This window comes from Neopelma chrysocephalum, unplaced genomic scaffold (genome assembly GCF_003984885.1).
Source record: "Neopelma chrysocephalum unplaced genomic scaffold, ASM398488v2 Primary Assembly neopelma1_132, whole genome shotgun sequence".
NCBI classification, from domain to species: Eukaryota; Metazoa; Chordata; class Aves; order Passeriformes; family Pipridae; genus Neopelma; species Neopelma chrysocephalum.
The window spans coordinates 2,185,535-2,206,932 of record NW_020897794.1 but is presented as its reverse complement, the minus strand read 5'-3'; the positions used below and the strand labels follow the sequence as shown (position 1 = coordinate 2,206,932).

General features: G+C 52.8%; 1 protein-coding gene across 2 annotated transcripts in view; it reads left to right on the top strand.

The window, feature by feature from the left end:
- CLUH (clustered mitochondria homolog) overlaps positions 1 to 21,398 on the top strand; it is a 38,493-nt gene that overhangs the window by 13,636 nt on the left and 3,459 nt on the right. The window contains exons 2-24 of one of the 2 annotated variants that reach the window (XM_027698693.1): positions 2,549 to 2,753; positions 3,904 to 4,075; positions 4,238 to 4,381; positions 4,591 to 4,718; positions 5,340 to 5,494; positions 6,299 to 6,424; positions 7,817 to 7,964; positions 8,588 to 8,680; positions 8,917 to 9,611; positions 10,735 to 10,952; positions 11,554 to 11,658; positions 12,457 to 12,557; positions 13,898 to 14,050; positions 14,660 to 14,722; positions 15,402 to 15,646; positions 16,440 to 16,524; positions 17,120 to 17,273; positions 17,613 to 17,752; positions 17,855 to 17,935; positions 18,517 to 18,642; positions 19,139 to 19,260; positions 20,107 to 20,200; positions 20,989 to 21,123. In XM_027698693.1, coding sequence (XP_027554494.1) covers positions 2,549 to 2,753; positions 3,904 to 4,075; positions 4,238 to 4,381; positions 4,591 to 4,718; positions 5,340 to 5,494; positions 6,299 to 6,424; positions 7,817 to 7,964; positions 8,588 to 8,680; positions 8,917 to 9,611; positions 10,735 to 10,952; positions 11,554 to 11,658; positions 12,457 to 12,557; positions 13,898 to 14,050; positions 14,660 to 14,722; positions 15,402 to 15,646; positions 16,440 to 16,524; positions 17,120 to 17,273; positions 17,613 to 17,752; positions 17,855 to 17,935; positions 18,517 to 18,642; positions 19,139 to 19,260; positions 20,107 to 20,200; positions 20,989 to 21,123 — 3,688 coding nt within the window. The remainder of the gene's footprint in view (positions 1 to 2,548; positions 2,754 to 3,903; positions 4,076 to 4,237; positions 4,382 to 4,590; positions 4,719 to 5,339; positions 5,495 to 6,298; positions 6,425 to 7,816; positions 7,965 to 8,587; positions 8,681 to 8,916; positions 9,612 to 10,734; positions 10,953 to 11,553; positions 11,659 to 12,456; positions 12,558 to 13,897; positions 14,051 to 14,659; positions 14,723 to 15,401; positions 15,647 to 16,439; positions 16,525 to 17,119; positions 17,274 to 17,612; positions 17,753 to 17,854; positions 17,936 to 18,516; positions 18,643 to 19,138; positions 19,261 to 20,106; positions 20,201 to 20,988; positions 21,124 to 21,398) is intronic. The other variant, XM_027698694.1, reaches the window with a different exon arrangement.

Sequence of the window (21,398 nt, the reverse complement as noted above, 5' to 3'; positions counted from 1 at the left end):
CAGGGACCTCCTTGCTGGTCTCCAGCAGGGAGCAGGGCAGTGAGCGGGAGGAGTGGCCGGGTTTGCCCCCGGAGTGGGTGGTTCCGCTTCCCCATGACTCAGAGCCTCCTGTGAGCCGTCAGGGGTGCAGCACCCGCAGCCAGAGCCAGCAGCCAAACAGCTGCTGGCCAATTTGGGGCTCGAAGTGAGAGCGAGGAACAGGAGGGAGGTCTCTGCAGGTGTCTGTCAGGTGTCCCTGTTGCTCCTCCTGCCATCTCAAGTAGGCTGAAATCAAGTGCCCCGAGCTCTGCCTCCTCTCGGCGCTGGTGCTGCGGAGGCTGAGGCACAGCAGCACTGCAGTGGGTGGGAGGAAGCAGTGACCCACTTTAAGGCAGGTGGGTGCAGCTCTGCTTCCCTTGGGGAGCACATGTGGTGAGTCAGCACGGCCTCCAGGCCCGCTTGTGCCTTGTTTAAACATACCCACTGTGAACAGACCCCACTGGAAAGCCTTGGCTGGCTCACATCCAAGGGTTAACCTGCTGCACAGCAGGTCTTTCTCAGTGCAGGCTTAACTTTTGTTTCTAAACCTAAGACAGTGCTGGCTGGAGCTGGATCCTCTGGCGTAAGGAGACGTGAAGGTGTTGCCTGTACATGTTTCTTGTCACAAAGTGCAGAGCTGTGCCGGCCCTGTCTTCACTTGAGTAGGGAAATAGGGATGGAAAGACCAAATATCTTGTATTTCTGCAGTCAATAAACAATCTTCTGATTTCTGAAACACTCGGTAGTTTGGGGATCTGGCACCACTGACCTGTGAAAAGCACAAGCATGGTCCTGGCTGGTGACCTCCTCTTGCTGTGTGCAGAATTCCCTGTCTCACTTTGCTTTGCCACTGAAGGCATTTGTTGTGCCCCACACCAGCGTGTGCATGGGTTGTAATGACAGCCTTCCTCAGAGCCACATTCTGCCTCCCCTTCCTGGCTGCCTCAGCAGGAGCAGAAGTTCAGTGGTCCAGCCCTGCCTGTGTGTGCTGGGGCTGGGCCAGTCTGGCTCGGGTGCCTGGCAGGTCAGTGCTGGTAGCCCCAGGTGCAGCATTTCTGTGGTGGCTTCCCTGTGCTCTCTCCAGGTCCCCACGTGTCGAGGCAGTCCAGGAGCAGGGCTGTGCTGGCTGTAGGGTGTGACAAGGGGCTCTCCCCAGCCCTCTGGGCATAGTGTGGTTTTTCTGAAACCACATCTCTTGAGGCACTCGTGTGTGGAGCGTTTCTTCCTCCTTTCTAGCATGACTGCAGCTTGCTGGAGCCAGAGCCAGGCCTCTCGTTTGGCTCGCCCTCGGCTTCATCTGTCAAAGAAATGAGCAGCTTGTGCTGGGGACATACGTGTGGTGACAGGGAACAGGAGCAGCAGCTGCCAAGCTGCTGAAGGCAGCAGAGGCTGCCTGAGGTAGCTCTGCTACCTGCTGCCTTTTGGAAAGGATGTGCTCTCATTGCATTTCTTGCCCTTTCACTGTGTCCTACTTCAGCGCTGACAGTTGTCTCTGAGGGTTTTCTGCAGTCTGAAGTGGTGGTTTGACCCTCCAGGGACACTCCAGCAGGGCCTGTTGCTGCAGCCTCGTGTTGTGCTCCAGGGGTGTGCAGGGGGCTGTGGCATTTCCATTCCTGTTGTGGTGAAGGCTGGGGCACCAGGGGCACTCTGCCCTATCCCGAAGTTGCCATCAGTGGCTCTTAACACTCTTCCAGCTTATCCTGGCAGCACCCAGGTCCTCTTTAGTGTGGTCCCCAGCCTGGTTCACAGGGTGTGGGCAGCTCTAGGAGACTGGCAGCCTCCTAGATCTTATCAGCTCTATGACACTCTCCACCTCATTGGCAAAGAAAACAAACCATTGCAGAGTGGTGAGGTAGGTGCAGAGAGCTCCCCAGCCCTGGGATGCATCCACCTCAGCGGGCACTTTAAATGTCGTCACCTTTTCCTTGAATAAAATTGCTTAGACAAAGCCTCACCCTGGCACCATGGGATCTCTGTGAAGTGTTCTGGCAGTGCAGAGGGTGGCCAGATGCGGGCAGGGGTGTGGGAGCTGTTTGTGTGGTGGTGGAGTAACCAGGCTCCCACGTGGTGCCACTGCAGCTCCTGCCTCCCTCTCCCCGCCGAGCAGCAGCTCCCAGCAGGGCTGTGGGGAGCTGTTTGACATGTTGGTGCACAGGTTACAGCTGCCTCCAGGCCCCAAAGCACCACACACCCATTTCTTTTAATTAAGAGGCTTCTTAAGACAGCTCAGTGTGGTGTACACTGACCCATCCTTCCTGCCCTCCTTCCCTCCTCTCTTCACACAGTTTGTGGAAGATGCAAACCCCACAGGCAAGTGAGAGCACGTTAATCATGCTGTGAGGGGAAGGGAGGGCAGGGCCTGGCACACCTCTGTCTAGTAAACAGCAAGTGCAGAATAAAACCCTTCCTGCCTTTTAACCCCTGGTTTGCTCGGGCTGGCCAGAGGACAGTGGTGCTGTCCAAGCCAGTCTCTGCAGCCGCTCAGAGAGGACTGTCCCTGAGCTCAGACCTTGTCTAAATCCCTCTCTTCTCACCCAGAGCACCCATCTGGCGTGGCACTGATGAATGGCAGCGGCCTGCACGACAGCCTCAAGGGCGAGAAGGATGCCAGGCAGAATGGCCACGAGGAGGCTGAGCCGGGAGAGGACGGGAACGACCAGGAGGTCATCGTCATCCAGGACACGGGGTTCACTGTCAAGATCTGTGCACCAGGGATAGAGCCCTTCTCCCTGCAGGTACCTGCCCTTGCTGGCTGGGGAGGGGAAGGAGGCAGGGGGAAGCATTTGAGCAGGTCCTTTCAGCCAGGCAGGCAGGGAAGGACTGTGCCCAGGAAGGCCCCTGGTAGCCCCCACAGTCTGGCAGTACCTTCAGGCTGCTCACAGCTCCCTGACCTGTCCATCCCCTGATGGGACCAAGTGGGAAAGAAGGCAGCAAAGGATGGAGGGTGCAGCAGAGAGGCTGCCTGGCCAGTGCCTTTGAGAGAAAAAGGAAGGAGGAGATGATGTGAGCAGGAGGCTGTCTGGCCCAGGCCTGCCTGGACATTGCAAGGACAGGGAGGTGTTTTGTTCTGGATCCCAGGTGTGGAGCAAGGGGAGGGAGAAGTCACTGAGGTTGGTAGCTCCTTGTCCATTGCAGAGGGGCTTGGATGTGGAGCTGAGCACAGGGAAAATGACCTTCCTACGTCTGGGCTTTTCTACAGAAGGGTTGTGAAAACATGATTTCTGGGCCTGACTCTCAAGAAGGGAAAATCCCTTTCTTGCTCAGCAGTTTTGGCATGATACTGCTTTGGGCCAGCCTGGCTTTGGTGCAGTGGCAGGTGGTAGCACAGCTCAGGGAGCTCAAGCACCAGCCTGAAGACCAAGGGAACGATGCAATCTCCACTCAGTTCTGCACAGAGAGCTCTGCCTGTGTCCTGTGGACAGTGGCACGTGCTGCCAGATCAGGATGGTCTCTGACATGCCTGGCTGATAGTCCCATTTAGCTTGATACCTCACTGAAAACTATTTGAGTGAAATATCTCTTGGGAAGAGGCATCTGGAATCTAAACCAAGTGGGAAGTCTTGTCTCCCCAAGACCTGCAGAGGTTGCAGTGAAGTCCCATCCCCCGTGGAAGCAGCTGTGTCTCAGCTTGGCTTTTTTTCTCCTTTAAATCCCCTTGGCTATTAGTTTTAATAGGCTAATAATAGCAGGCTGCCTTTTTTACAGCAACTTATGTAAACTACCCCGAGTCTTCTGAGCCTGTGAGCAGTGTCAGGGTGCTGGAGCAGAGCAAGGAGGTGGGAGAGCTTGGAGAGGTCAAGAGTTGTTTGATTCTGCAGCAGAGGGACAAAGTTTGGCAAGAGCACGCGTGAGGTTAAAAAATAACAGGGTTCTTCTCTTCTTAAGGTTTCTCCTCAAGAGATGGTGCAAGAGATCCACCAAGTTTTGATGGACCGGGAGGACACCTGCCATCGGACTTGCTTCTCCCTGCAGCTGGATGGCAACGTCCTGGATAACTTTGCTGAGCTGAAGACTATTGAAGGACTGCAGGAGGGCTCGCTGCTGAAAGTGGTGGAAGGCAAGTTCCTTCAGACTTGTGAGGGAATGAATGAGGGTTTTTATAGGGAGTGGTTTTGGCCACCCAGCAGCCCTTTCCCGTGGTTGCGTTTTGAGACCTGTGTGCCAAAGGATTAAGCAAATGTGTAATTCCAGGTTTTTTTCCTCACTTTTTGCTCGTCAGAGCCATACACGGTGAGAGAAGCCAGGATACACGTGCGTCACATTCGGGACCTTCTCAAGAGTCTCGACCCATCAGATGCTTTCAATGGTGTGGACTGTAACTCACTGTCCTTCCTGAGTGTCTTCACTGAAGGAGACCTGGGAGGTATGGGGCAAAAAGACTTCTCTGGTGTGGTCTGGGCTTTCATTCCCTGACTCCTTGCTTAGTTAAACACACAGTGACAGTCACCTGTCCCGTGTCATTGGGGAGTGCAGAGGAACACTCGGAGCACTTCTGCATCCCTCCCTGAATGATGGCTGGAGGAGGGAATGCTGCACTTTCCAGAACTGACTTTCTGTCTCTGTCCATTCCAGACAGTGGAAAACGGAAGAAGAAAGGTACCGAAATGGAACAAATTGACTGCACCCCTCCTGAACATATCCTGCCAGGTAGCAAAGAGAGGCCCCTGTGTGCCCTTCAGCCCCAGAACAGAGACTGGAAGGTAGAGTTCTCCTGTGTCATTGAAACAGCTGTTGGCACATTCCTGGCAGCAAACTGGTGGTTAGGGATTGAAAGCTGAGCTGAAGTGGACTTTGGGATTTGCTCAGCTTCGTGCTTAACAAATGCTGGGATAGCACTGCTTAGCTAAAAGAATAAAGTCCAGGAGCTGGTGTGCGACACATTGGACATGGAGCCTGGACAAATCTGCAGTGTGGAAGGGCCAGGCTTGCTGGGAGGGGTCACAGGGAAGGTAGAATTCCTCTGCAAAGTCCTGGAGACAGGATCTGCAGATCACTACAGATTGCCCTTAGCTTTCCCACCCCCTCCCACTCGGATTCCGGTTTAGAAGCTGCCGTTTGAAAACCAGTACAGCAAGAAACCCATGCCCTGTGCAGCCCAAAGGCCCAGGGTGTCTGTTTTCACCCGTGTCTTGCGGTGTGAAGGGCAAACTGGTGGAGTGCAGAGGGCTCAGGAAGGCTGTGCTCTGGAGACCAGGTGGGTTGGTGAGCTCCGTTTCTGGAATCCAGCAGGTAACAGGGATCTGCCTTGCACGTGGAATGACTCTAACTCAAAGAAACTAATTCCCACTGACAGGAGTGGCTTCTGTTGTGTTCTCGTGCAGCCTTTGCAGTGCCTGAAGGTGCTGACGATGAGTGGCTGGAACCCCCCGCCCGGGAACCGCAAGATGCACGGGGACCTCATGTACCTGTACGTCATCACGGTGGAGGATCGGCACGTCAGCATCACCGCGTCCACCCGGGGCTTCTACCTGAACCAGTGAGTGACTGGGATTCCTCCTGTCCTGCCCTGCAGCAGCCAGCTGGAAAAGAACCCACAAACAAACAGTTGCTGCCTGTTTTGGTTTTTTTCCTTTGGCGGAAAGCAGCCTGTTTTAATTCGCTGCTCACATGGGTTTGTGGGAGTTGCTGTACTGGATTGGGCTGTTCAGTTATGCCTGGTACCACTTCTCCACAGTGGCTGAGTGCCTGGTGCTTTAGGGAAAGTTTAAACATCCCATAATGTCATCAACTAATTAGAGCATTTTGAGTCGGGAGGAAATTCCTTCCCGACCATTGCAACGATCTCATTTTGCCCTAAAGCAAAAGCACAGCCTGTCATAACTCCCTGAGCTGGGCACAGATTTGACTAGAAATTATTATTTTTTTAATGATGACTGTGAGAGGCTGTTGTGGCTGTGCCTGTTGGAGTGGCTGTGCTGAGGGGGTTCTCGGTTAAGCAGAGGCTCTTTTGGTGTGTTTGGGAAGCTCTGTGAAATCAGTCCTTCCCAGCTATAAAAGTAGAAGCCTCTCTTGAGCCTGAGGGTGGCTGAAGATGGTCTAAATTAAATAACCCATCAGGGCCAGGTACAGGGTTACTGGCTGTGTAGGGGAGACTGGAGAGGGCCCTTGCAGCCCACCTACCCCTGTGTGCCCCGTGGTCTCCTTCTTGCAGGCCAGGGCACACGGGGCAGCCTTTTATACTGTGCATGTATGGAGAGCTCTTGGTCACGTTCCACACTCCAGGGTATGGGAAGTACCAGGTATGACAGTGGCTTGTGACTGTTTCTGTTTTTTCTTGCAGGTCTACTGCATACAACTTCAATCCCAAACCTGCAAACCCCAGCTTTCTCAGTCATTCCTTGGTGGAACTACTTAACCAGATCAGCCCTACCTTCAAAAAAAACTTCTCTGCCCTGCAGAAGAAACGGTAGCAGTGCTCTTTCCTCTCTAGTTCCTTGAGCAGTCTGGTGGGAAGCTGGGGAGGCTCAGCTGTGTGGCTGCTCCTGGGGAGCTGGGTGCCACTGGTGCAGCAGGATTTGCAGTGCAGCAGGATTTGCAGTGCAGCAGGATTTGCAGTGCTGCTCTGGGCTCACGGAGTGGTGGGTGGTTGGGACACATGACTGTGAGCTGCAAGGACCACAGAGCACCTGACTGAAGTCATGGCAGCACCCTGAGGTAGCTGCTTTCCCTCGCTGGAACAGGAGCTGTCAGAGCTGATGTGCCTGTCTGTGGTGATGGGCTGGGGGATGCCCAGAGTCCCCATCCTGTGCACTGGATGGTTCCTCTCCAGCTGCAGCTCTCCAGTGACTCTTGCTCACAGCACATTGATTCACTGTTCCAGTTCTGCCTGAAGCCAAGGCTGGGGGTGTGACAGCGTTCCGTTGCCATGGGAATATCACTCGTGGGGCTTATCTGGAATTCAGGTGCTCTGTCCCTGCTGGGAAACTGAACACACAGGACAATTGGCACGGTGGGAGAGGGAGCCTGGAGTGACTGCAGTGTTCATACAAGGGAGCAGCTCCTGAGGTGTGGGTCTCCTCCCCAAGGCTCTGTTGGCCACATGCCCTGTGGGAGGCTTGGTGGCTGCCCAGTTCCCAGGCAGCAGTGTTAGTGTGGAGCAGGGCCATGGGCTGCAGCAGCACTGTAACCTGAGCAGTAGGTACTTCTTTGGTCCAGAAAAGAGACTGAAACATAAATATCAGTGAAAGTAACACATGAGGGCTTTGTGTAGGCTTATGGTAGAAAGAGAATGGTTATTTTAAACATGCCTGTGCATGTTAATTTTCTCTAATTTCCTCTAGCTCCTATAATAATAAACCAACAATAAGGCATTGTTTGATTCTCCCGTCCTTGCTGCAGGGACCATTTGTTCTGCTCCAGGACAGTGGGTCCTGTGCAAAAGCCTGTCATTCTTCAGAGTCACTTAATGAAGTGCCTCAGCTCAGCAGGGTGTGGATTGACAGGCACATTGTGTGGCTCTGGGAGCTCTGCTCCTGCTTCATTAGGGAGATGAAAGTTACACCAGGCGAGGGCTGAAATTAGCAGTGGCCTCCAGCCACCACTGCCACTATCTGGCCATTTAAAAATGATTATACTGTAATGCTTCTTGGGCCAGAAGTAACTACAGATGAGCCCCCAGCCCCTGCTGAGAGCAGGCAGATTACACAAGAGGCCTTTCAGCAGCGCTGGAGTTTCCACTGTGGGCTGCTGTTACACCGTGACCCGTTTGGACTGGTGTGAAAGCACAGGGAAAATTCTCTTAGAATAGAAAGAAATCTTTCTTCGAAAAATGTCTTAATTGTTTTCCCTCCCAAACTAGGGTTCAGAGACACCCTTTTGAGAGGATAGCCACTCCTTTCCAAGTGTACAGCTGGACAGCTCCACAAGCAGAGCACGCCATGGACTGTGTGCGGGCCGAGGACGCCTACACCTCCAGACTGGGCTATGAGGAGCACATACCTGGACAGGTATTGGTCCTGCTTCACCTGACAATGCTGCCAGCTGTGCTGGGAACCAGTTAGCTTCCAACAAGTAACCTCTGGTATTTGTGGAATGGTCTTGCTCATCGAGGGGAAACTTATTCACAGGGCCCTTGACTATGGGGCTGTGCTGCTCGGGCTGCAGCTCCTTGAGCATGGAAGGGTCTGAGAGGAGCAGCTTCGTCTGGGGTGTTTATAAATTGCCCATCCCTGCTCTGATGAGGGTCACTGCACTCCTCCATGCCAGTCAGGCGTGGAATGGCTCTTGTGTCTCTGAGCAGATATTCCAAATGCTTCAGCTGCAGCTCTGTAGCACAGAATGGTGCAGGGGTGTGCCTGCAGTGCTGGCTGGTGGCACCGTGCTGCTCCTTCAGTGGTGCTGCCCTGCACCAGCTGGGCTGATGGAAGATCTGTCCTAGGCTGCTGTTGAATAAAGTGCACTGTGGAGGTGTGTTCGTTCCTGCTGCTAATTCACTTCCTCTGAGCCCCACTGCAGCCTGAATTCTTGCCCCTTTCTCTCCCAGAATGCCTCGTGAAGCAGGAATGCTGCCTTGCCAGCCCCTTCCCACACAATGCATTGCTTCCCCAAAGGCTTTTCTTCCCTTTTTCAGACCAGAGACTGGAATGAGGAGCTGCAGACCACACGGGAGCTGCCACGCAAGAACCTGCCCGAGAGGCTGCTGAGAGAACGAGCCATTTTCAAGGTAACTTTGGGGTGTGCAGACAGCTCCTCACACACCCCCATCTCTGCTGCCTGTGCACTGGCTCCTGGGGCTTGTATCCAAGCCACTAACCAGGCTCAGAAGTAAAAGCCAGTGGACCTGCCTGCCTGCTGGAAGGCTGTCAGGAGGAGAGGAGCAAAGGAAAAATTTGCAAGGATCTTTAAGAGCAGAGTGGTGGGAGCCCATCCTGACCCAGCTTTCTCTCCACCTGCCCCCAGGTTCACAGTGACTTCACTGCAGCAGCCACACGAGGGGCCATGGCCGTCATCGATGGCAACGTCATGGCCATCAACCCCAGCGAGGAGACCAAGATGCAGATGTTCATCTGGAACAACATCTTCTTCAGCCTGGGCTTTGACGTCCGTGACCACTACAAGGACTTCGGAGGAGATGTGGCTGCTTACGTGGCTCCCACCAATGACCTCAATGGTGTGAGGACCTACAACGCCGTGGATGTGGAAGGGCTGTACACGCTGGGGACTGTGGTGGTGGATTACAGAGGGTACAGGGTGACAGCTCAGTCGATTATTCCGGGCATCTTGGAGCGGGAGCAGGAGCAGAGTGTCATCTATGGGTCAATAGACTTTGGCAAGACAGTTGTCTCACACCCCAAGTACCTGGAGCTGCTGGAGAAGACCAGCAGGCCGCTGAAGATCCAGAAGCACAAAGTCCTCAACGACAAGAACGAGGAGGTGGAGCTGTGCTCCTCGGTGGAGTGCAAAGGCATCATTGGCAACGACGGGCGTCACTACATCCTGGACCTGCTCCGCACTTTCCCTCCAGATCTAAACTTCCTGCCTGTTGAAGGGGAGGAGATGCCAGAGGAATGTAAGAAAATGGGGTTCCCCAAGCAGCACAGACACAAGCTTTGCTGTCTCCGGCAAGAGCTTGTTGATGCCTTTGTAGAACACAGGTGAGCAGAGCTCCCCCCTTCCTCCACCTGCAGCTGGTCAGGTCCAAGTCAGGACCTTGCTGCACTGTCCCGGGAACAGCCCAGCAGAGCTCCCAGGAGTGGGCAGCTCAGTGCCCCATTGCTTGGCCGTGCAAGTGCAATTCTAGAAACTTAATTAACGAGAGGTGAGAACAGCAGGGATTTGGACAGGGGTCCAGGGAACCAGGGTTTGTGTTTTAGTCTCCAGATCTATTTTTTTGGTCCTTCTCCAAACATTTAGTAGTTCTGCTTTCCCTGCAGGTATCCTGTGCACCTGACTGCTAGGGAATGGGAAGGATTTATGCTTTTTTTTTAAGGCTCTCCAGATGTCCTGAATGTTACCTTTGTTTCCTAGAGGCTGAAAAAAATCCCGTGGGAAGTGCTGTAGGCACGTTTGTGGTGGGATGTGTGGGTGGCTCCGTGCTGGGGAGGCAGTGGGAGCCTGGGGAGTGGGACAGGTCACAGTCACGGTGCAGCCCTGGGTTGCTGCGATGGATGTCGACGCTCCTGCTCCTGCTGGGAAGGGCTGTGGGTGCTCTGCTGTCACAGGTGACCAGAGCCTGTGCTCTGCCTGCTGGGGAGATGAGCCCTCCCACTGCTGGCACAGGAGCCGTGTCCACTGAGGGGCTGGTTCTGCACCCAGTGCCTGCCCCAGCTCTGCCCTGTGCCCGCAGGCAGCTCTGCTGCTCCCAGCACAGCTCCCAGACCAGCAGAACTGGGGCTGTAGGGCACTGGTGCTGCTCCGTGGCTGGCAGAGCCTGGACCTCTCTCTGCTGAGCTCTCCTGGCCAAACTGCTGCTGGTTTGTGTGGGACTGGTCCCGTGCATCTGGCAGTGAGTTCCTGAGCTGGCTGTGAGTGCTGCCTGTGGATGCAGCAAGGAGATCACTTCCCATCCTGGTGGGGAAAAAAAGCCAGTTTTGTGCTTCTTCTGATAATGTGCATTCCTTAGATTTTTGGAAAGCTGATGGGCAGAGGGTGTACACCCTGCATTTCCACAGGGAAACTGGTCTGTAATGCTGACTTAGTGAGGTTTTTCCCTGCAGAGCAGTGGTGATCCTCGGGCGTTCTTCTGCTGAGCTGAATTTCCCTTTCCCTTTGCTGCAGGTATCTCTTATTTATGAAGCTGGCTGCGCTGCAGCTGATGCAGCAGAAAGCCAACAAGCAGGAGAGCTCAGGTGCACTGGAGAACGGTGCCTCTGCAGAGAACGGTGCCACAAACAGCGAGAGGGCTGAGCCAGAGGACGGCAAAATAGACGATAACGTGACGGGGCTGGATCAGGTGAAGGAGCTCGCTGAGACCATCGCCTCTGACGATGGAACAGGTAATTCATCCTCAGCTCCTGCCCAGCCCAGGCCTCCTGCCCTGGCTGGGGGCTGTCACTGGTGGGAGCAGCCCAGGCAGGGGCTGATTGAGGTGATGGATGATTGTTAAACAGGACAAGCACTGGCTGCCTGTCAGTAGTGCCTGAACTCTTTGTTAGATCTGCTCACACTCTGATGGATGACTCGCCCCGGGGGGCTGGGTGAGTGAATGTGTCTGAACTCAGCAAGCCCAGCAGCCCCTCAGCTCTGCCCCAGAGAAACAGCCTGGCCAGGCTGGCCTGTGGGGCTGCAGGAGAGTGCTGGGACAGGCAGGAGGCAAGCAGCACATGGGCACCTTTGGGAACCCCGGGCTTGGAGTTCTGAGTGTCTGTGCTTGGAGGTGGAGAGGTCCATGGGGTTTTTTTGGGTTATTTTACATGCTCATGTTCAGACTTCTCCTTTCCAAATACCTTACAATTGATTGTTTTTATAATGGATTTCTGCAGAATGGACCATCGTTGCCATTTCTAGTAGCAAAACTTTTAATCTTATCTTCATAGCTAGGTTTGTAATTTCTGGACCTCCACACTCATTTGTAGTCTGTTTTTCTCCCTGCTGCAGTGGATCCCAAAAGCAGAGAAGTGATCCGGAATGCTTGCAAGGCTGTGGGCTCCATCAGTGACACCTCCTTTGACATCCGCTTTAACCCAGATATTTTCTCTCCAGGTATGTTTGTACCCAGAGCTGGGCTCAGTCCTCCCTCAGAGGGACACTGTGTCCCGCCAGCTGCAGACACAAACTGTGTTCTGTAGCCAAGATTATTGCTGGCTTTTGGCTGGCTGGGCATGGTGCAGGGCTCTCTGGGAGGCACAAAGAGAGAGAGAGAGCAGTGCAATGGATTGCAGGGCTGGAGCTGCCAAGTGCAGGCACTGAGTGTCTCCCACCACTGCAGCTTGTTGCCAAGAATCTTCCTGTGATTCTCCAGCATCCCAGCTGCCAGACCACTTGGAAAGAAGCAGAGGGAGGGAAAAAAATTAAATTTGATCCCAATGTAGTAGTTCACACAAAAAAACCCAGTTGCAGTTGAACAACTGATGTTGGGCCCTCAGTGAAGGGCAGGGTTTGTTTTAGTAACATTTTGGTAAGCAGGCAGAGTGCCCTTTCACATGCACAGTTGGGCAAAGGCATCACAAGTGTCTTTCCAGGCTAGGAGCATGTTTTTTATTTGGAAACAGAAGATTGCAGAGTGTTTCTGGGGGTGAATATCAGGGTGGTGTGCAGGCACACTGCAGGGGAATGGTCACACTGCTGAGCTCAGACAGCCCAGCTGCTACCCCAGCACAGCAGCCACTGCTCCTCCCATCCAAACATGTGGTAGAGTTTGAGATGAGTTTTTGAAGCATCTTTAATTCCAGGGAGACAGAATTACTTTAACTTTCTACCTGCTCTTCCTATACACTTTATGGAGAGGATTTGTTGCTGTGAGTTGCTGTGGTTGATGTTTTTTTTCTTTTCCTGCCCCAGGTGTTCGTTTCCCCGAGTCAAGCAAAGAGGAGGTGCAGGATCAGAAGCAGCTGCTGAAGGATGCTGCTGCATTCCTGCTGTCCTGCCAGATCCCAGGCTTGGTAAGGAACTGAGGGCCAGCAGTGATGTGCCCTCTGAAGGCTCAGCCTGAGCCTGCCTGCTCTGAGCAGTGACACTGGTGACCCCTGGGACACCAGGGGGGAGCACAGAGAGCAGCGCGAGCGTCTCGGGCAAGGCATGAGGAGTTTCTGTTCCTCATCTTACATCATGGCACAATTTTCCCACCTCAATTAAACAAATAATTTTTGGCACTGCTATTTAACAGCCATTGCTAAGAGTTTGGGACAATAGAGACCACGTAAGCCATCCTCCCTAGCCCTGGGCATCCTGCACAACTGATTGTTTTACTGACCCTGGTTGTGACTCAATCGCTGACTAATAATTTAAAGTGAACTGGGAAATTGTTCTTACTAATAGCTGTCATAAAAACTCCCTCTGTAAGTCTTAAGTATTTTGGATATCACCTGTAAACCTGGCCAGGTAAGAAATCCCAGTTTCTCCCTTCTCCAGACACTCACTAAATTGACAGCACTGGAGCTGGGAGGGGAGAGCTCATGAGCTCCAGTCTAAGAGGTCCAGGAGTTACTGGTCTTGTGTAGGAGAGGGTTTTCCTTGCTGGAATGTTTCTTCTGAACTCTAAATTCACTAGTTCTGTAGTCAGCATAACCTTTAGAATTGCCTATTCAGTCTTTAAATAAAAAAGAGGGTGAGAGAATTAGAAAAAGGCTTGGTGATTGTTGATTACAAGGCAGTTGATATTCCAGTATATAAACTCAAAACACTGCACAGGCCTGTGTGAGGGGAGGCTGCAGACCAGCTGTTGCAGCAGGTAGTCCTCTGCATATCAGAGAGGAACTGGTGTTAGTCCATGATGTGAATTAAATGAGTGTTTATCAGCACTGCAACACAGCTGAAAATGTGAGTGCTGTTTCTCCTTATCAGCTGTGTGTGCACAGCTCCACGTACTCATTTAATTGGAAAAGTTTTTACTTGGTGACTGTGAGGCCCTAAAAAAGGGTCAGCCTGCTAGTTCCACAAGCAGGAGTTGTTTTGCCTCTGCCTGTCGTGAGTGTGTAGTGCTGCTCCTTCCCCACCAAGGCAGAAGAGTAAAACTGGCCCCAGTGGCAAGGAGCTTGCCCAGACTGGGCAGTGAGTGTCCACTGCTCACACTCCATGGTGGTCTCTGGTGTTACAGCACTTCACCCACCAAAAGAGCCTTGCCTGGGATCAGGGTCTGCCTTTGGGGTGGCCCAGGTACCAAGGTGTGTGCAGTGACATTGTGGAACCCCAGGCCCGCTCCCTGGTTTGCCTTTTACATTGTTTTTAAATTGAAATTCTTCACATTTGCCCCCAGCAAGCAAAGTCTGTACCTCCCCTGCAGGTCAAGGACTGCCTGGATCACACGGTGCTCCCCATGGACGGGGCCACCCTGGCTGAGGCCATGCACCAGAGGGGCATCAACATGAGGTACCTGGGCAAGGTGATCAACTTCATCTCCAAGACCCCCAGCCGTGCACAGCTGGATCACATCTTTGTAAGCATCAGGCTCAACATCAGGCTGGGTTCAAACCACCTCTGGTGTCGTTTGCCCTGAGGACATTTCCACTTGGCCAGTTGTTTTTGCTGTGTAAAAATAAACAGCTTCAAAAACAGGGGAGGAGGGAGAAGAACCTGTAAGTGGTGGATGGGGAGTTTTGTTCCCAAATCCTTAATGGTTCTCATAATGTCAGGGAGAATAAGGCTCCTCTGGGGTAGAGAAGTGCTTCAGGGATTCCCAAGTGTGATAGTGGGTAACAGCTGGATTTTAAGCCATGCATTTTTTCAAGCCTCTAAGATCCATCTGGGCTTTGGATCAAACTGTGAAGTGTGAGCATGGCTGCCCAGGAACAGGGCTGGGCTGGTGCAGCCCCTGGAAGCGCTGCTGGAGCTGTGCTGCTGCCCTGGTGGCTTGTGGGCACAGGGCACAGAGGTGCCAGGGGCTCCTCGCTGGCTCCAGGAGGGCTGTTAAATGCCAAACACTTCTGTGCTGCAGGGAGAATAGTGTGTCTCCTGCAGATCTTGATAAAAGGCCATTTCAAAAGCCCAGTGTGTTTTTTCACGTTCTCGCCAACTGACTTGGTCTGTTCTTTATTCCTTTGGGTAGAAAATTGGAATCAGTGAATTGATCACTCGATCAGCCAAACACATCTTCAAGACGTACCTCCAGGTATGACCTGCAGTCTGACCTCTTGCCTCCTGTGTCCTCTCTAATTACTTTTTTCCACAAACAGAGCTGTGTGGGGCTCTCCTCTCATTAGGCAGCTCCTGGGGGTTGCGTGGCAACGGGAGGTACAAGCTCATTAGTGCTGAAATAGGTACAGGCCTGTGTCTAAGAGAAAACAAGTTCTCACTTGAAGGAAGCTTTCCCAGAGAGTAATCATTCATGCTTTTCCTCCCCAGATCCTCACTCATTACGTTGGAGGCTTTTAAAAGTGAAATCACAGCTTGTTTCCCTTGTAATACCTTTTCCTCTTAAACAGTGTTGCTTTTGCCCTTCTGAGAAGCCTTTTTACGGGGCTGAACACTCCATATCTTGTCCCTGCACCTTCCACACACAGCACAGCAATACCCCTGGCTTGGTTCCAGTGCCAGATCCTCTTTACACCCTCTGCTCTTTCTGTCCCAGGTAGCATCTGAAATGGAACTGCACATGTGTGTGTGTAGGCACATAGTTACTGTTACACCTACGTAATTCTGTCTGTGCTAGTTCCACTTGCAAATATTGCCTTACTCTCCCTCTCCTGGAAGATGTGCCTGTTTCTGTAGGACTGGGTGTGTGTGAGGCTCAGGGTTGGAGCTGTGTGATGGCAGATGTCCCCAGGACTGACTCTGGTGTCTCACTGCAGGGTGTGGAGCTGTCGGGTTTATCCGCCGCCATCAGCCACTTCCTCAATTGCTTTCTGAGCTCCTTCCCAAATCCCATTGCCCATCTTCCAGCTGATGAGCTGGTCTCCAAGAAAAAGAATAAGAAAAGGAAAAACAGGAACCTTGGAAATGCTGATAACACTGCCTGGGCCAGCATGACCCCTCAGGAGCTATGGAAGAATATTTGTTCAGAAGCAAAGAACTACTTTGATTTCAGTCTTGAATGGTAAGCAGAGCAGTGACCCCAGCCTGTGCCTGGACTCACCAAACACCTGTAGCTCTTGTTCTTTAACAGGACCTCCCTTTCTGACTTGTTTTCTATTTGAATAAAATTTGTACTCTTGAGAGACTTTTATGGGTTTTTAATGAAAAGAAATTGGGCAAAGAGCAGGAGGGACAAGTGTAAGTGAAATTTGGAATGAGATGAAACCCATGAGGCAAAGGCAGCTGGGAAAAACAGAGGAGGAAGGGAAACCTTTCCTAAGGGTGCAGAGGGGAGCAGAAGGTGAGAAGCTGAAGAGGTATAGTCAAAAGATATTTGTCTATATCAGTGATAATTTAGGCTGAAGGGAGCTTCTGTTCCAAGAACAAGGACAGCTGCTCCTATACCTGAGTAGAGGTGGGGAATAAGGCTGCTGGAGGGGACACATTGTGAGGGTTAAACTAGAGACACCAGCTAAGGGGACCAAGAGAAAAACCATGGTTAGTTGGATAAACCAACTTTGGATAGTCAGAGAGGGATCATCCCTTCGTGTCAGGGATGCTCACTCCTCACGAAGAGCTGAAGGCATTCAGCCCAAACACTGCAGTGAGCTTTGAGGAGAACTTTGGGGATTTCAGTGAAAGCACTGCTGTGCTCTGCAGGCTTTCAGAGACCATGGGCAAGCTCTGCAAGGTTAGTCACTGGTATCAGTTACCACCTGGCTGTAGAGGGACCTGTGCCTCAGGTACCCGTGGTGGAGGGATGTACTTGAGCAGAAACTCACCCAAAAGCTGAAGCTTGTGTGTGCTTTCTGCAGTGAGAACGCTGACCAAGCAGCTGAAGTGTATAACCTACAGAAAATCACCCTGCTCCGTGAAATCTCCCTCAAAACTGGAGTCCAGGTAAGATCCACATCCCCCCTCCCTTCCCATCATGTTCTGTCATGAGGAACACGAAGAGTGACTGTGACTGTGCTTGCAGGCACAGTGTGAGCCCCAAAAGGTCTTTCTGGTGTTCATGGTAGAATGCAGGTCCCAGCCCTGGGAAAGAGATTTCTAGTCCAGCTCCCTCTTAGGGTAAGGTTGCTGGCATCTCCCTTGGAAGAACTGCTGGAGCTTGCTCTGCTGGCTCAGCTTCAGTTCCTGCACACACAGGTTCCACATATCCCCAGAGAGAAGCAGCTCTTTGGCTGAGCAGAGCAGGACTTTGGGGCCTTGCTTGGACAACAAGGGTTTCCTTCCCCATAGCACTGGTGTTTCACTGCTCTGTGGGAGAAGAGCAGGATGGAGCTCCCTGTCAGGGCTCCAGCACTGGTGCAGCACATTGTGCCCTGCACACGTGGTGGTCACACTGCCCTGGCCACCTTTGAGAGCTCTGTCCCAGGTCGTGGTGCAGGAGATGTGTTGCCTGTGAATCCAAATGCAGAATTTCCTTCTTTTCTTGCCGAGTACCTATGGAAGTGGTGACCCTGCCCTCCCCTCTGTTTGATTGCTCCAGATCCTGCTGAAGGAGTACAACTTCGACAACAGGCACAAGCCCACCTTCACAGAAGAGGATATTCTCAACATCTTCCCCGTAGTGAAACACGTGAACCCCAAAGCCTCCGATGCTTTCCACTTCTTCCAGAGCGGGCAGGCAAAGGTTCAGCAAGGTACAGACAGACCCCACGTGTCCCTGCCCCTCAGGGCAGCCACTGGGAATGGGAGGAGCAGGATGTGTGAGCCATGGCCACCAGTACACCCCTGCCCACCCCAGTTTGGTAGAGAATCCTGGTCTCCAAGACCATCTGGAAGGCTCTTGCTGTAAAGCCCCCAGCAGTGAGCAGGGATGGGTCAGGGCAGTGATCTCCTTCCCCCAGGTTCTGCTCCTTGCACAGGCAGTGATTTATGGCTGTGTGTCCCACTGCTGTTCTCACTTGGTGGGCAGCAGGTCTCCAGCAGTGTTGGGGGTTATTTAATGCACATATCTCTGTGGATACACCTTCTTTCAGGTTTCTTAAAGGAGGGCTGTGAGCTCATCAACGAAGCCTTAAACCTGTTCAACAATGTGTATGGTGCTATGCATGTAGAAATCTGTGCCTGCCTGAGGCTGCTAGCTCGGCTCAACTATATCATGGGAGATTACTCAGAGGTGAGCAGGGGCTCCAAGAGAGTCTCCTCAGTCCTCTCACTCCTCCCCCATGCTTGCTGAAGCTCATGGCACAGTGTGACCTGCTCTGGGTTCTGTTCTCAGGCCTTAAGCAATCAGCAGAAAGCGGTGCTAATGAGCGAGAGGGTCCTGGGCATCGAACACCCCAACACCATCCAGGAATACGTGAGTATGGGGAGCTGGGGAGCAGCAGTGCCTCAGGGGCTGGCTGCAGGCTGTGAGCCTCGTGTCTGCAGCTGGAAAACAGCTGCATTCTCCTCCCTTCTGCAGCGTTCTTCCCAGAATCCTGCACTTCCATCATCTCTTAGGATCCTGCAAACTGAACAGCTGAGCATGTGCATTATAAACATTCTGTGTGCTCAGTAACTGCCCTGCTGAACCTGGGGGTTTAGTGTTTGTCTGCTGAATGTTTATTTACATTCAGTAGTTCTGCTGGCTTTGGCCCTGGGCTTATGTCAAAAAATGAGAAAGAATCCCCCCAAAAGCACAGTCAGAATATCACATACCTACAGGTCAGGTTGGAAATATTCCACAAGGGGTGTTAAGAGAAATTGAAATAAACCACTCAATAGATACCTTCCTCATTGCTGTGTCCTGTGACACCTCAGTGGGGCTGTGGGTCAGCCAGCAGACTTGGACTTTTTGAACTGGCTGAAGTCTTTTTATTCATGTGCAGCTGAGGAAAGGAGTGGAAAGGAGACATTAGTTTCCTTGACAGTAATGCTGGGTCCCTTCTCTTGTCCTAGATGCACCTGGCTCTGTACTGCTTTGCAAACAGCCAGCTCTCAACAGCACTGAACCTGCTGTACCGTGCACGCTACCTCATGCTGCTGGTATTTGGGGAGGATCACCCAGAAATGGCACTCTTGGATGTAAGTAATCTGTTAATAGTCTTCAAGTTCCTAATCTCTAAGAAACCTCTTGGCCTTTAAGATGCCCACATGATGGCTTTTCAAAGCAAACATTCAGGCAGTGCTTTTCCTCCCTGGGTTGTTACCAGTTGGTTCCATCAGATGAAGTTTTGGCCCTTTGGCTGGAAGGGTCAGCTTCTGTTGCTGGAGCTCTGCACTGGGATACTGCAGATGGGGGTTTCAGCACCTGTAATCCTTGGGAAAATTCCTTAATTTAATATGTTCTTGTTGCCCTGGCATAAACTGGGGGGTTCCTTACCTCCCTTGTGCCTGGCTTGCTCGGGTGGAGTTCCCATGGGGATGGATGGTCCCTGTCACGTATTACTGCTGTAGGGACATTGCTGGGGGCTGCAGCCCTTCTGGCAGTGACACACCTGGGGGGGGTCCTGCTGTTCCCAGAGCAGGAACTGTAGTGTGAATGTGCCTTTCCCAATGCCTGCCTGGCTTCTCTGCACAGAACAACATCGGCCTGGTGCTCCACGGGGTGATGGAGTACGACCTGTCCCTCCGCTTCCTGGAGAACGCCCTGGCCATCAGCTCCAAGTACCACGGCTCCAAGTCCCTGAAGGTTGCACTGAGGTGAGGCAGGGTGGGGTGCTGGGCTGGGTCACTGCTGGCAGAGTGAGCACAGTCACTGAGTGCACACCTGGGAGGGTCTGAGCCTGTAAACTGGGGATTCAGTCTCATCCCAGAGCCAAGGCCATGGTGCAGCATCCACGTCTGTCGTTTCGAAAGATGGAGATCCCTTGTTCTTAAGGTTAATTGTGGCATCTGCTGTGATACTGCTTGCCCCAAAATCTGTCAAGATGACCCTGGTCCTTGAGGACTCCCAGTAGAAAAACATATGTGAGTAGTGAAGGTTGGAAAGCCAGGCTAAGGGAATTACACCAGGAGCCAGGGACACTACAATAAATGCTAGTGTTTAATTGTTCCAGCCCTCGGGATCTTTTGAGAAGCACTTAATGTGCTTTTGTCCTTTGCCACAAAGCCCTGTATTTGAATAAAACTCCTGAGTGGCTTCCGTGTGTTCCCAGGGGAGCTGGGAGCGGTGGCACCTTGAGGATCTGCTCCCAGTGCCCACTGCTGCAGTGCTGGATGCCCTGTCCTGGGGTGCAGAACTGTGCCTCTCCCTTTGGTTCACCACTGTGGCCTTCAGCTTTCCTGGGTGCAGGAGGAAAGATCCCCAGTTCAGTCTCTGTAGGTCACTCCTCAGCATTCCAAGGGAAATCCAACCCAAATGAGTGTAGCATATGAATCCCTGGCTGGGGTGGGGAGAAGTACCTCCCAGGGTGCTACATTCAGTCTCTTTTCACCCCTGGGTTAAGGCTTTTAGCCCAAACACTGTGATGTTACAGCCATGCTTGCTGCAGCACAGAAATGTTTCTCCTTCGTGGGAGTGCCTTTCAACCCTTTTCCTTCCCTCAGCCACCACTTGGTTGCCCGAGTGTACGAGAGCAAGGCGGAATTCCGGTCGGCTCTGCAGCACGAGAAGGAAGGCTACACCATCTACAAGAACCAGGTGACCTGTGGCCACGAGTGGCACCTGAGTCCTGTCACTGCAGGGCCAGAACTGAGCAGTTCCACTGCAAACCAGTGCCCAGCTGGGCCTCAGGGAGGCCTTTCCCTGGCATCTGCTCAGAGTTGTTTGTAGGAATCCTTGTAGGGCGGGGGCAGAACTGCTGCCCTGTGCAGTAACTGCCTGTTGCTATGCCAGGAGTCTTTGCCCAGCTCCTGCAGGTGTGTCCGTGCTGTACCTGTCAGTGACAGACACTTCTGTCATGGCACAGCCTCACACTCTGGTGGCGCCTGGAAAGAACTGGCCTGTCCTTCCCACGTTTTGCACCACCAGTCTTTTAACATACCAGCTCCAAACTGGTTTGGTGGTGGAGCTGTCTCACGGGCAGTGCCTGCTCCCACTCACAGCCCAGCTGCTGCTCAGCGAAACTGCAGCCTGGCCCAGGGCTGTCTGAGCCTGTCTGTGGCTGCACGTGGTGACTCAGCGCTGCTCAGCTGGCTGAAGGCACAGCCTGCTGTGGGCAATGCTGGAATACTGCTCCTGGAAGCACAGCTCCGTGCCGGGAATGCTGCTTACCCAGCAGATGTGCTCCCACTTGATGGAAGTGTGGAACGGTGATAATAAGGCTCCCAGAACTGTTTGGTTGATTTTTGAATGTCAAGGCAGGTGAAATCCTGTTCCGCTGAGTTCCCGTAGGGATGCTGAGCTGGCAGTGCCCAGAAACGTGCCCTGGGAAGGGTCCTGCTCTCGTTTGTGACGTTGAACTCTTTTTTTCCCTCCTTTCCTGTCAGCTCGGTGAACACCACGAAAAGACCAAAGAGAGCTCCGAGTACTTGAAATACCTGACACAGCAAGCGGTGGCTCTGCAGCGCACAATGAACGAGATCTACAAGAACGGCTCCAACGCCAACATCATGCCACTGAAGGTACCCTGGGAGCAGTGGGCAGTGCCAGCAGGGGTTTGTGTCCAGCTGCTGCTGAGGGACACAGAGCGGCAGGAGGGTGCAGTGGCTGTGCCAGGGCAGCAGCTCAGACACAGTGTGGTATCACCGGTGTGATGGAGCATCTGTCCCCTCTGAGGGAGTGTTCCTGAGCTCTGGCTCCTTCTCCTCAGCTCATTCCTGAGCTCTGGCTCTTCCTCCTGAGCTCTGGCTCCTTCTCCTCAGCTCATTCCTGAGCTCTGGCTCTTCCTCCTGAGCTC